At 27.2% G+C, this 14128-nt stretch overlaps 2 protein-coding genes across 3 annotated transcripts in view; one reads left to right on the forward strand and one right to left on the reverse strand.

Moving 5' to 3' along the window:
- LOC122858991 overlaps nt 1–12086 on the forward strand; it is a 30159-nt gene extending 18073 nt beyond the window's left edge. The window contains exons 2-6 of one of the 2 annotated variants that reach the window (XM_044162286.1): nt 5660–5865; nt 8128–8263; nt 8947–9080; nt 10986–11214; nt 11431–12086. In XM_044162286.1, the coding sequence (XP_044018221.1) occupies nt 5660–5865; nt 8128–8263; nt 8947–9080; nt 10986–11214; nt 11431–11513 (788 nt within the window). In that variant the 3' untranslated portion in view covers nt 11514–12086. The remainder of the gene's footprint in view (nt 1–5659; nt 5866–8127; nt 8264–8946; nt 9081–10985; nt 11215–11430) is intronic. The other variant, XM_044162287.1, reaches the window with a different exon arrangement.
- A 790-nt stretch (nt 12087–12876) lies between these two features.
- LOC122858992 (prefoldin subunit 5) lies at nt 12877–13983 on the reverse strand. The gene is made up of 2 exons (XM_044162288.1): nt 13669–13983; nt 12877–13519 (listed from the first exon to the last, which is right to left on the reverse strand). Exons 1-2 carry the CDS (start codon nt 13871–13873, stop codon nt 13242–13244), a joined length of 483 nt encoding a protein of 160 aa, XP_044018223.1. The 5' UTR covers nt 13874–13983; the 3' UTR covers nt 12877–13241.
- Between the last annotated feature and the right edge of the window lie 145 nt (nt 13984–14128).

Here is a 14128-nt window from a genome sequence, read left to right on the forward strand (position 1 = left end):
TATTTGTTCTTTTTATTTTTATTTGCTTTATATATTCATAATTTTTGCTTTTTTTTTTTTTTTTTTGATGAACTTAAATATACAAGAGTATTTTTAAATCACTTTACTTTGACAAAGAAAATTTTGCGAATAGTCATTTGTATTCTTTCGGCTAACCAGAAATTTGAAAAAGTATTTTTATATGGAAAAAATAAAATAATGGTATAAAACATAGAATAAAATAAAATAAAAAAAAAAGACAATAAATGAGAAAAGATAAAAAAAAGAGGAAAAAAAATGGGGGGGAAATGAGAGCGTAGGGCAAAAATAAAAAAATAATAGAATCATCAGTATGCTGGTCAAACGCACAGTGGTTCATTTTAGTCGTCGTTGTAGTATTAGGGATAAAAGTGGATACATGGTCAGTGGTAAAAAGATTTTCCACTGTGTAGCAACATCAATAACGTTAGTAATCCCCCTGGTGGCACTAAAATCCCAACGAATTCTTTAGTTTTTTCTTTTATATTCTGTCTCATTTATTTCATGAAAAGAAAACGAGCTACACTCGCTACACTCGCGGTCTTTTGCTTTGTTATATATATTTATATACAACTATATTAGAGCTTGTGGGGTTGGTGAACGATGCCCATCAAACATTAGTAAATCACTAGTGCACGCGAACCAATGGTATATTTTAAAAGTTAAGCTTACTTCCAAGTGGTTTCCAAGTCCCCTGGACATTTTCACTGCACACACTTAGTGAAGTTTATATAAAAGGTGATGTTATGAAAAAGTAAAGCTTGGAAAACGAGAAAAGCTATACCACTAGCCACATGATTTAGAGCCAATGGAAAAACCACCATTCTATATGTATGTGCCACTAAGTACGTGTCCAAAAGTCAAAAAATAAAATAAAATAAACTTTTCTTATATTTTTTATTTTTTTTATTTTTTCCTCATCTAAAAATAATTTAAAAAATTAAACTAAAATTTCCTTTAAAGTATTTTTCAATTAAAGAAAAATTAAATAAGTTTCATGATTGAATGGACCCTTATAAAGAATAATAAATAAATTTAATAAAAAAGAATAAAAATCAAAATATAAAATAAAAAAAATAAATGAAACTAACCGAAATGAGAATAAAAAACATTCACGTATATATACGTTTTAAAAATAAATTTTTTTTTTTCTGTCCAACTTCTTCGTCTCTAGCATCTTCTTCAGATACACAATTTTATAGATGTGTGACAGTTGAAGAGTAAAAAGTGGATATCCGGTTTTCCGCTTCGCCAATTATCTGTAAGACGAACGAGTCATCCGTAGTATTTCTTGAAATGACATTATTCGACGCACGGTGAAAATTTAATGTACATAAGTATTCATGTGTATGTGACATTTTTTCCATGTCTGTGTACGTGACCAAGCCCATTTTACCCTCATTTTTGTACGAAAAATAAATATAACAAAAACAAAAAAAACAAAAAAAATACTCATTTTAAAATAAAAAATGAGTCTGGTCATTTGCATGCATCCTGCACGACACACAATGCCATGAGCTTTTCCTAGCTTGGAAAATGTCGTGTATACACATATGAAAAGGATTTTCAAATGCTTATATATATTTGTGAATAATATTTTACAGACAACGGTCCACACAGTAGTTCATCGCTGTTGTACGTTATTGTCTTCCAAGTGAGTGACCCGAACACTCGGAGTATTCGTTCACGACACACAACTCATCTGCGGTAATACGCCCTCTATATCACTGTACACATTTCAACACACAACCAAATATACAAAATACAATATACAATGCTATAAAAAAAACAAAGAATAATATCCCCTTATTTTCGTGACCTAAATATTTTTAATACTAAATATTTTTAACATTTATAATTTTTCATAGATGCGAACAATAAAATAAAATATATAAATCTATCAAGAGTAAATTCGATCATAATGTAAAATTTTAAACTCTCTTTAAACGAAAATAATAGTAATATTTATTTGATATTTTTTTCTATATAATAGCCAGTAGAAAAAAAATGAAAAAAGAAAAAAAAAAACCATTATAAATTGTTCAATAGACTATTATCAATTGTTGTCGATGTAATCACATTGGTAAGTCGTAATAACTAAGTTCCTCATGAAGCTAAAACCATTTCAATAGTTAACTTCAACGAGTACTATTTCCATCAACCATCAAAATATGTATTTTTTGTTTTTTAAAATTTTTTTTCATCTGACTTTTTACTTTTTTTCCCCACCAATCGAAAAGCCAACAACTTCACTATTTTTATCGTTGCTAAAAATTCAACGTCCATTCGCATAGATGGTCTACAATTCTCGTTCCATACTCGACGTCCTCGTAAAGCTTTTATGAGAATCGTATAAAAGTTTGGGGAAAAGCGCCACTCGGGCGCAGCCGGGGCACACAAGTTTTTATTTTATATATATCTATACACATATATACCCCAGCCTCTTCAGCTTTTACACAAGAACGAATTTTGAAACTTACACGTGACTACTCTGCGATTAATATTTTAACTTGTATATGTGTGTTGCATACTGTATGTATTTTATATAAAAGCATAGCATTGTCGTTTGTCGTTGCTGTAACATAATTTTAAGGACGTGCTGACTTTTAACATTCAAACTCTTCAAGTATCCTTCAAAGTTAATATCTGCTTCATGAGTTATATGTCAATATGTAATTTTAAATGCCAAATGTATATGAAATACATATTCAATTACAATCTGTATATTCGAAACAATTATATATTTTTTTTATTCAATAGTAATTTCAAGAGACATTTAAATTCGTTAATTAATTTCAGTCGTATAATATTTTGTATTAATTTATTTTCAGCTATATAGTTTTTCTTTTAAAGCATATATACTCGATATAATTTATTTATGAATTTATATTTTACTTATATAATATTTAAGTGACGAAAACATTGAATGCAGTTATTATTCATTCATGTGAACTCAGTTGACAAACAAGGTAATAGTTGATGCCTGAAAAACTAAGAGACGAAGAAAAAAATATTAAAAAAGAGAAAAAAAAAAAAAAAAGCTTAAGAGAAATTGAGGGGTAAACAAGAGGCACATATTTGTGTGTAATGTTTGTGCATAAAACATGCTTTCAAGCATCCGTGTATATCGATTTCCAATCGCTTAACTATACCACATGTGTCACGAGTATTTATGGTACCTGTCACTGTGCTGCGATGATTATTCAATGGCTTTAACAATTAGTCACCGATGCATATGTGTATATATCTACATGCTACTTATATACATACATTCTAATATAATTTTTTTTATTTTTTTTTTAATTTTCTTTTTCCCTTTTCTATTTTAAATACTATTGTGTTATATTTTTTTAAACAGTTTTACGTTTATTCAACTATGACACTTATAAGCTCCAGGGCAATTTCCCAACTTATTATTTCTATTTTTTTATCTTGTATAATTATTTGTTTTTTTTTTTTTAACTTTTCAAAGGACATTTTTTCAACTACGTGCTTTCGTTTCTATTCATTATCATAATTAACGGCTAAGCATACAATTTTCTTACATTTTATTTTTTATTTTTAATTACTGAACTTTTATTTTTATCTTTTTTTAAAACTTTATTAGAATTTTTTTGTAATAAATGAAAAGGCAGATTCATTAAGTCTATAAACCTATATATGAATTTCACAACTGAATATTCAAATAAAAACTGAAAAAAAAATAAAAAAATGAATATAAAAATATATACAATAGAAAAAAAGACGTATATTATATATATATTTTTAAAATAGTGAAAAATGAAAATAAAATGAGTGTATATGAGAGAAAAGTATATAAAACTGTCAAAAAGAAAAAAAAAAAAATAATGTTTTTCACTTGCAAATATATTCTATATATTTTACTCAGCATTATTCCCTTATTCCTATACCATCATTGCAAAAATTCTATAAATGTAGAAAAAAAGAAAAAATTATAAAAAAACACGTTTCGAATGAGAAGAAAGGATCATAGTAGTATATGTATCTGAACGAAAGCCCACTTTTAACGCTAACATTGAGCTTAGCACCGAGGTTTTTCACAACGTTTTACCAGTATTTTTTTTGCTTTTTTTTTTTTCCCTTCATATTCCCTTTCCTCTTATACCTGCACCCTGCGTCCCGTGTGTGCAGCCATAAACTCTCAAGTCTTTCACTATTTACCTCGCCAACACTTTACTACGAGACAATAAAAGCTTTCAGCTTTGGAAAAAAATTCAAGAAAGAAAAAAATATATATAGTCGGAAGGGAAGAACTGATATATGTGCACCAATGAAATACCAAGAGGACACAGACTATTTTCTTTTTTATTATTATCATATTTTTCATTTTTTTTTTTTCATTTAGTTTGTAAAAAAGAAGAGAATATGAGAATTTCATTTTGGTAGCAACCAAGCTAGCTCTTTACGATGTTTTCTTTCAAACCGTTCAACGATCCCTGGCTCTCCACTAGCCTCAGGGCACAAAATTTTCATTCACTCTGTACCCTTCGTTGCATGATATACATATAACCAGATAAGAATATACATAAGAAGAGGGAGAGTGGGCAGACGGGTAGGTGGTATATAAATAATACATAATATATATATAAATAATGAGAATTGCACGAGACGAATTGAAGAAAGCAATGCGCCAAAGGATAAACTTCAAGTGAATTTTCACATCGCACGAATAGATAAGTAATTACTAATTAAGCAGCAAAGCCATGCAAGCGAAGCGTGGAAAACAAGGAACTTTTATTTTTACATTTTATTTATTTTGTTCATCATCTTGTATTGTTTTATTTATTTATACACATTTTTTTCTACCTTTTTTTATTGTTACTTTGGTTTAGCAATGTCATCGACCTTGTACTAACATCACTGAAACTAGAAAAAAAAAAAAAAAACGGAAAACCATATGTGTAATCACGATGAGCTTGAATCCCGTGTTACTTATATCCTCTCACAAGCAAGACTCGACTCATCACTAATACTAAGACTTATTCATTCATTCATACACATGGTAACTTTATTATTTGTAAATAATTACACGTTATCCTAATTGGTAGATTTAGTAGATGTATAACTAGATGTTGGTATAGGCAAATTTTGTGAAAAGTAGTTTTTAAACTTAAATATAATTTCAACAAGATGATAAAAGAAAAGAGAAAGATATATAGAAATTATGGTGAAATTGAAAATAGAAAAGGAGAAATCGTTGGTAAAAGAGAGAGAGAGAGTACTGTACAGGAAGAAGATTCACATCTAAAGCTCTTGGCAGACGGATTCAACGTATTACGCGATAGTAATTGCGCACCAGCGAAAGTTTCCCCTTCAATCCTTATTATTCCTCACCTCGTATTTCTCTCAACATATAAGTATATAAGTACACATACTGGCATATTTATAACACCTATATATATGTCTTTTTAATTAACCCTGGTGCATCTTGTTGCTGATTACTGTGCACGTCTAATAATAGTTGAAATAATAAACATGAAAATAACTTTTGGTAAATCATATATTTACTAAGAAAACTAAAATTTGATACTGACTATCAAATGTAATTTAATAATGACATTACGTGAGAGTAACTGGTTATCTTTGTGAGAATTCAAATTCTTGTGCTGTATTGTTACAGGTGTTAATGGACTTCAAAATGTCTCGGTGGACATACCAGAAGCAGTTGCAGTTGGTTCAACTGTTAATCTCACATGCCGATATGATCTTCAGGGTGATGTTTTGTATGCAGTCAAGTGGTACAAAGGAAAAGATGAATTTTACCGATATTTACCTAAAGAAATGCCACCAATATCAACATTTGGTGATTTTAAACACAAAATAATTGTAAGTTATATTATGATTTGTTGTTTGTTTTTTATTTTCATATCATACCAAAACTAATAAAAATAGCCAATCAAATAAATATTTATATTAAAAAAAACGAACAGTATTAAAACATTTAATAATAAAATAGTCAATGTTTTTTAAATTCTTGAAAATGTAAATAAAAATATCAACAATTCATGGCTCTATTCAAATGAAAAAAAAAATAATATACACAGTGTTATATAATCCGAGACACGTTATAACCAGTAAATAAATGAATAAAAAATAATGATAAAACAAAAAACATTTATGTCATAAACAAAGCAAAACAAATAGTTCAATAAAATTTTAAATAATAAAAACGCAAAAATTGAGTGTAAATATAAAAATTATTAAAAAAAAAATAAAACAGCAAATAAAATGTCAATAAAGTTGTTTAATACTGAATATTAAAATCTTCTGATAGATTTGACATGAAAAAAAAAATGTGTATTAAACAAATGGCATGCACTAACAATGTCAATGTGATAGAAATTAAATCACACAACTATTTCGTTTTTCGTCTACTTAATTTAAGTCCAGTATTTGTCAGATACAAAATATAATATATATAGATACGCATATTTATATATGGACGAGTTGATGTGTGTTTGCTTTCTATACCCCGCAGGCCCAACAAATGTCAAACTCAATACCCGTATTTTTGTGTTCCATGTCTGACAAAAGCTCTGACGAGTCACAAAGCACACTCAATGTACACATACATGTCTATGGATACATATATATGATAAAATACATACATATCACAATTCTTTATATATATTTTTTTTCAATTTCCCTCCCCTTCTGCCAGTCTCGTAGTTTACCGCGACAATGTATACACACCGTGTCACCACAATGGATTTTCAAATGACATTACCTCGCAACGGAAGTGACGACGGATAGCCCGGTTGATATAAATTCCGCGTGGCTGGATCTCTCATTCCCGATTTCATTCTCATACAACTTTGGAACGTTATTAAAATACTTCCATCTATCCCTCCACAAATTTCACTTCTACCAATGCTTCAGAAAAAAAAAAAAACAAATGAAAATATTAAACAAACATGAAAAAACAAAAAAGAAAAAAAAAAATATGAACTACAAAAAAAATAATAATAAAACCAGGAAAAATGAAAACGTGGACAATAAATTTATGTGATCGTGCATAGTTTTGCTCGTTTATCGCGGTAAAACGAATGATATATATCGTGGTGACGGGCAAAATGCGAAATTGTCAAGTGAACATGGAAAACGAAGTGAAGGGTAAAGAGTATAAAATAGGGGTATATGTATGTCAACGTATATATTTTGTATTTACAAAGTATTAAATGTTGCACACGCAAACGCGTCACCAAAAATATTTTTCCTAGAATTCTCGGCATGGCATACATGGTCAACCGCATCAACACACTTTGAATCAGCTTTAAAAATCAACAAAGAAATAGAGAAGCTCCAAAAATTTTCAGTTGATAAATTTAAATATACATATATGTAAATGCAATTTAATAATAGAGATGTTATACTGCAGTATATAACCATATTTATATATACACTTATATATGTATTCGCGTGCCGGGTCTTTAATTTCCTTTCTGCCTGTGCTGAGGATACCTGATATATACAAATTAAATGTTAAGTATATATATAGAACATTCATTTATTTACATATTGACACGGAGAAGAGAGAAAGTGAGTCAGAGGAAATTTAGCTGAGGGTCCTCTACGACGAAACTAACCAAATTGATTGTAGATGATTTATATCCTGCCACTACCAACATATATATATAATTAATAGTTGTCGATGGAATTGTTACCATCCCGACCCATCTCCAATCCTCTCATCAACATCCACAACCCTTCTTCAATATCGATTCGATTCTCTACAGATAAATTGGGTAATACTGTGTATGGATGTATGTACTTTATAATATATGTTTGTATAGATGCATGTTCGAGGTAAATTTTGTGGTCACCCAGTCATTTTGGGATAATTAACTTGGATTTATCTAGCGAAATGTTACAATTGTTATTTTATTATATATATAACGAATTCATAAAATTTGATGAATTTTTATTACCATATTGACATATGGCTTATTAAATTTATAATCAAATTATTTTCTGGTTTTCCTATTATAATTTATAAAAAACAACAACTGTCATAAAAAATTATTTATACACTTGTGTTAATAAATTAAAAATATAATTAAATGATTTTCCTTTTTTTTATAATTTCAGGAGTCTAGAAGTGATGCTCACAAAGTAACCCTAGTTGATGTCACCTCAGATTTAGATGGAAAATATAAATGTGAAGTCACCAATGATTTGCCAAATTTTCACACTCTTCAGACATCCAAATACATGCATGTTGCTCGTAAGTAAATAATTATAACAACGTAAATTCAATAAAAATATTTTTTTAAAAAATCTAATTTATCAAATAAAATAAATGTTATTAGAAATTAATTATACAGTTTAAATATTTTAAAATTGTTTATGTATTATTATTTTTTTTTTAAATAATTAAAATGATTTAATATTTCCTCATATTAAATAATTAAAAACATCATGTTAAATATTATGTAAATTACAGATGAACTATAATTGAAGTTGAATCAGTCGACGAGACTCAAAAATATTTTAAAATGTAAATCTATTTTTTTTTTTTTTTTTGGTAAACGGTAAAAAGATTATAATTTTGTTTTTTATTTTTTCTACATTTATATGTATACGCCTGAGACTTTCTTTTAATGACTCGTGACTCGTGGGAAGAGGCTCATTTGACGAAACTAAGTAACGGAACGTGAAGATATGTAACTGAGTGTATATAGCCTCTGTCTCTTCAAAGAGACATGCTCATTATACACAGTGATTCGTCGACAATATATATATACATATATTTATAAAAATCTAAATATTATTTAACATATGATAAATACATTCCCCCCTAAGGTACATCAACATTATATAGAATAATAAAAACAACACTTTCCCTCGAGAGTAGAAAGACCTTCGTGGCAAAGGTCCATTTATATTTAATATATTTATATTTTACAGATTTACCAGTTGGTGGTCCCGAGGTACTTGTTGAAAAACAACGATATGCTGTTGGTGAAATTGTCAAAGCAAATTGCACAACACCATCTGGTAATCCACCAGCAAATATAACATGGACTGTTAATGGCCATTTGGTAATATTTTTTTTCTCTTCTCTATTTTATTTTTTAATTTAATTTTAAAGTTTAAAATAATAAATAAATAAAAGTTCAAACATAATTAAGAAATCAGACATAATTTTTAAATTAAATAATAAAAAATTATTTTCAAGAAAAACCATCAATGATGATAGTTAATTGGCAGCTAATTTTTCATTATCATCATTATGTTTATTTTTTTTTTTTTTTGTGTATTCTTTTACGGATATAAACGAAAAAAAAAAAAAAAAAATGGAAAATAGTACTTAAATATATATTACAGTGGCTGTACATATTTTATAGTTCGTTTTAACTATAATGAGCGACAATTCCTTGAAATCCATTTCATAGAAATATATTAGCCGATGTATTATTTTTCTTGATGGCACTATGAAGTCACGCGATACATGAACATGTACAAAGTTCATACCAATATGCTGCATACATTTACAATCACATATATGTTATGTTTATTTGTTATTGTTGTATATATATTTATGTTTATGCGAATAAATGTAGGAAGTAATTCGTGCGTTACTCTATATGAACTATAAAAATATATTAGTGTCAATGTCCGTTACAAACAGTAGTATTATTTTATTTATTTTTATTATTGTTATTTAACAATAATAAAAAAAAGAGGCGCCATATTTCAAAAATAAGAAAAAAAAAAACTAAGGATGTAAATATGTATACCCGATCATTATTACCAGTTTCAGTATTGAATTATAATTTTTCTCACCTTACTTTGTAACTAAGAAGACATATCATTGCTACATGTATTATATTTTTTTTACTTATGAGGATGTCATATTATGTAAAAACTCATTCTGAAATTCCATGATTATATAATCATGTTTTATTATTGGGATCATCCTGTATATACTGAACGTCATCATCAAATCATTTTTCTTCTTCAAGTATTTTACAATCATATGTATTTTAAAATCCAACGAGTATATGAAATTTAATGCGACGTGCGAATTACTCGACTTGAGTATATTTGAATCGTGTGCATCGTGTTATGTTTTGCTTAGAGCAATATACGCGTGAGTATATAAAAATAAAATATGTGATGTTATATACGATTTCAAGATATATTTATAAGGGAGAAATAAAATCTTGAGGAAGGGAAAATACGTGTAAGCCAAGCAGCAGGAAGTGGCAAGATCCTGTGTTTTCAACTCTGATATACATACATATATATATATGTGTGTCTTGAGAAACGGGTAAACGACCGGCGAGAGAAAAGAAATAAAAAAAAAAAAAAAAAAAAGAATAATAAGAAGCGAAACCGATGTGCCCACTACTTCTTCTTTTTTTTTTTTTTATATAAGTATACTACTATCTTGATATCTTTTTATTTTATTCAATCTTGTCTTAGGGGTTATCTTGTGGTTTCTAGTTAATTAGTTCTTTACACGAGCAGTAACAATGTAACGAGTCTGGCTTACTGTGGACCCTTAACCCTTAACGAGTGAAAATCCTCGCGTCGCGCAAATTCACATTCTTCATTGTGGGTTATCTTTAAAATGACAGAGTACTAGTAATTTAAAATTTTTTATTTTCCTTTTTTTATACGATGTATTTGTTTTATGTTTGTATATGGGTAATAGGTAATTCATGGTCTTGTCGATACATCGAAATTACGAAGCCACCAAGATTGCTCAAGAGCCATAAGACTTTCTCAACTATATATCTTTTTTACTTCAAATTTACTTGGATGAGACAACAAAGACCTTACTTCTGACAAATCATCAGTTTCTAATTTTTTTTTTTCTTTTTTTTTACTACTTTTTTATCCTGTTTTACTATGTTATTTTTTATTTTTTGTTTTTTACTTGTTTGTTTTTTATTAATGGTTGCTTTTTTTTTTTTTTCATCTTGTTGGATTTACTGCAGCTCAACTCAACAATCCTGAAAAATATACAAGCCGAAAATGACAATTTTTCAAGTACATATGCACTATTAGAGTACGAGATAACCCAGGATAGTTACAGAAATGGCAGAGTACAGATCACTTGTCATGCAAATGTCTTCCAGCTATACAAAAGAGATGCCAGTATTCATATAGATGAGGAAAAGCCGAGGTTAGCATCTGTACTCGGTACACGTGATTCTCCGCAAACTAGTAAGTTTTGTAATTTATGTTCATTCAAACATATAATGACTAAACTTTGATGAATAGTCTATAAAATAATACATCATTATTTATATTTTTAAGTATTTTTTTTCTTTTTCCTTTTCAAACTTTTTAATTCAAAGAAATGATGATTATTTTTATCAACAATATTTATTTATTTTATATATATATTTTTTTTTTTTATTTTTGTTATATTTGTTCCAGAAGCCGGTGCTGTAAAGAACAAAATTGCTCAGTCGCTCATTGTAATGTTGGTTGTTAATTCGATACAACAAGTCCTGAGATAACATCAATGCGGGAGCAGAGTCTGAATATATATATATATTTTTTTTTTCTTTTTAAGTGCAAAGGCTTAGAAACTGGAAAACTCAATACAAGAAAAATAAGATTGAAAAAAAATAAAAATAAAAATAGAGTGAGAGTATGACTGTTGAGAGTGGTTGAAAAAAATATAGGTTTTTTTTTTTTTTTATTCTTTTCATTTTATGCAATGATGTGCTGGATTACAGCAATGGCAAATAACGATTAAATAAAAATAACCTGCGAATGAGCAAAAAAAAAAAAATATGTATTAAAAAAAGAAAAAAACCTTTTCATGTTGTTCTAGAAAAAAAAATACGTTTTTTTTTTTCGAAATAACAGCAAGAAAAATATGATAAAAAAATAAAAAATAAAATAATAATCATATTAATAATGAGACTTTGAAAAATGAGCGATATGTTATTCGTGTAAATAGGATATGTAATAATTTAGCGATATTATGTTGGCATATATATTAAGGGAAAATGGAAAATTCGTTCATATTATCGAATGAAAAAAAATTGACAATTTACAATTGAGTAATGTCATAATGTATTAGATCGATAATTTATAATCGATACCAAGATGGAAAAAAAATAAAAAAATTATAAATCAATAAAAATTATATATATAAAAATATTTAAAAAAAAAAAATCAAATAAATTATTGTATGGTGTTTTCTATCCTGTGACGATTATTTTGATACCTCCGACAAAATACCACGAATAGATGAAAAAAAAAAAAATAATAAATAATAAATAAAAAGGAACACATTTAAATACGTCCTGCCCAATTTTTAGGAAAATGCTGTTATTGTTTTATGGTATTTCATTTCAATAATCAAATAAATATTTATTGATTCTTCGTTAAAATAATTTAATGATGTCTATTGTGTTATTCATTTAATTCATATAAAACCTATCAATTTTTCCTGACAATTAATCCCACAATTAACTATTAAATTTCACAATGTAAGTTGGCTTTTTTTCTATACTTTTAAAATAATATAAAATATTATTACTTGAGAGTATTTCAATTAGACTTTAATTATATCTATTAATTTTTATTCTTTATTAAAAGATTTATTTTGAAAAGAATTTTTATTGTTATTACGTAAGCTGTAGTATCACAAACATTATATTTTGTTGATTATTAATTTCAGTAGAAAATAATGAGTAATCGATTATTATTCTAAAAAGTATAATTTCTTTTGAATCTAGTAAATTTTATAGCTAGTTATTTATCATTAATGACCACTTATAAATTTATAAATCATTTAAAATGGTAAGCCAATTTTTTTTCTCCATCATAAAAAAAAAAAAAGCTGCAGAATTTTTAATAAAGTATTACAATAGATTACGCTTTTTTATTTAATTTTTATTTTGTTTTTATTTATCAGATTTCATTATAAATTTTTACCTTCATTTATATAGTTGATTATGAAAAATTTATTATTCAGTTTAATATTAACAAGCAAATTGATAGATATAATTATTTATTTAAAAATAATATTGATGAATCACGTTATTTGTTCGAGTAATTATGATGAATTTTATATTCAAATAAATGCAATTTAATATTTATTGTATGATCTACTTCATTGAGGCCGTTGAAATAATTTGATTTTTATATTTTATCCAATAAAGAGTAAATGATAATAAAAATAAATCAATATACCTTCGTAGATTTATTATTGTTTTAATTTATTAATTAATTTAGGCTGGTGCACCTTCTTTTTGCATTTGTCCCTGAATTTTCATTCCTATTACTTCAATTGTTGCTTCATGAATTTTACTTTTTTCTTGACCAATCAATTGAATTTTTTCCATTTGTTCAGTGACAAAAGCAACACGTCTTTTGAAATAATCTTTTGCTTCTTCAACATCTTTTTCAACATAATATCCAGTACCAATGTCAACAACAACAGTATTATTACTTGCTAAACGTCCAGGAACATACATTGATTCTGTCAAAGGAACCAGAATTTCTTTTCCTGTGAAAATAATATTTCCAAAATAATGTCAAACCACGTCGTATCAAGTTACCTAACCTAACTTTAAAAAATTCATCTACAAACGAAAATTAACAAAACAATAAACAAAAATATATATTAAAATAGATGAAAATAAAACTTAATATTACCTTTATTTGCTGGATTAACTTTGTCAAGACAATGTCCTGATTCTTGAAATTTACTTTGTGCCATTTTTAATGTTTGCAATGACTCTTGAAATGCTTGAAGTTCCTTGTCAAGTTGTTGTTTTAACATTGTTAATTGTTGCAAACTTAACTTTGTTAAATCAATTTGTTGAAGATGTGGAGCTTCATTTGTTGATATTGTCGACATTTTTTAATGATTTATAATATTTTATATTAATAATAAATTAAATTAAATACACTGATTCAATGGCACGAGTTAACTTTTACCAAATATGTCGACAGACGACAACAGAAATGAAAAAAAAAAAAAAGATGGACTCAACTGCAACAGCGCCACGCTCGAAATAACATCAAACTTCAGAAAAAGTACTTGTCGGTAACCAAATGCACATAATCATCTACCTTATCAACATTATAATAATAACAACAATATTATTTACAA

This window comes from Aphidius gifuensis, linkage group LG6, assembly GCF_014905175.1.
Source record: "Aphidius gifuensis isolate YNYX2018 linkage group LG6, ASM1490517v1, whole genome shotgun sequence".
NCBI classification, from domain to species: domain Eukaryota; kingdom Metazoa; phylum Arthropoda; class Insecta; order Hymenoptera; family Braconidae; genus Aphidius; species Aphidius gifuensis.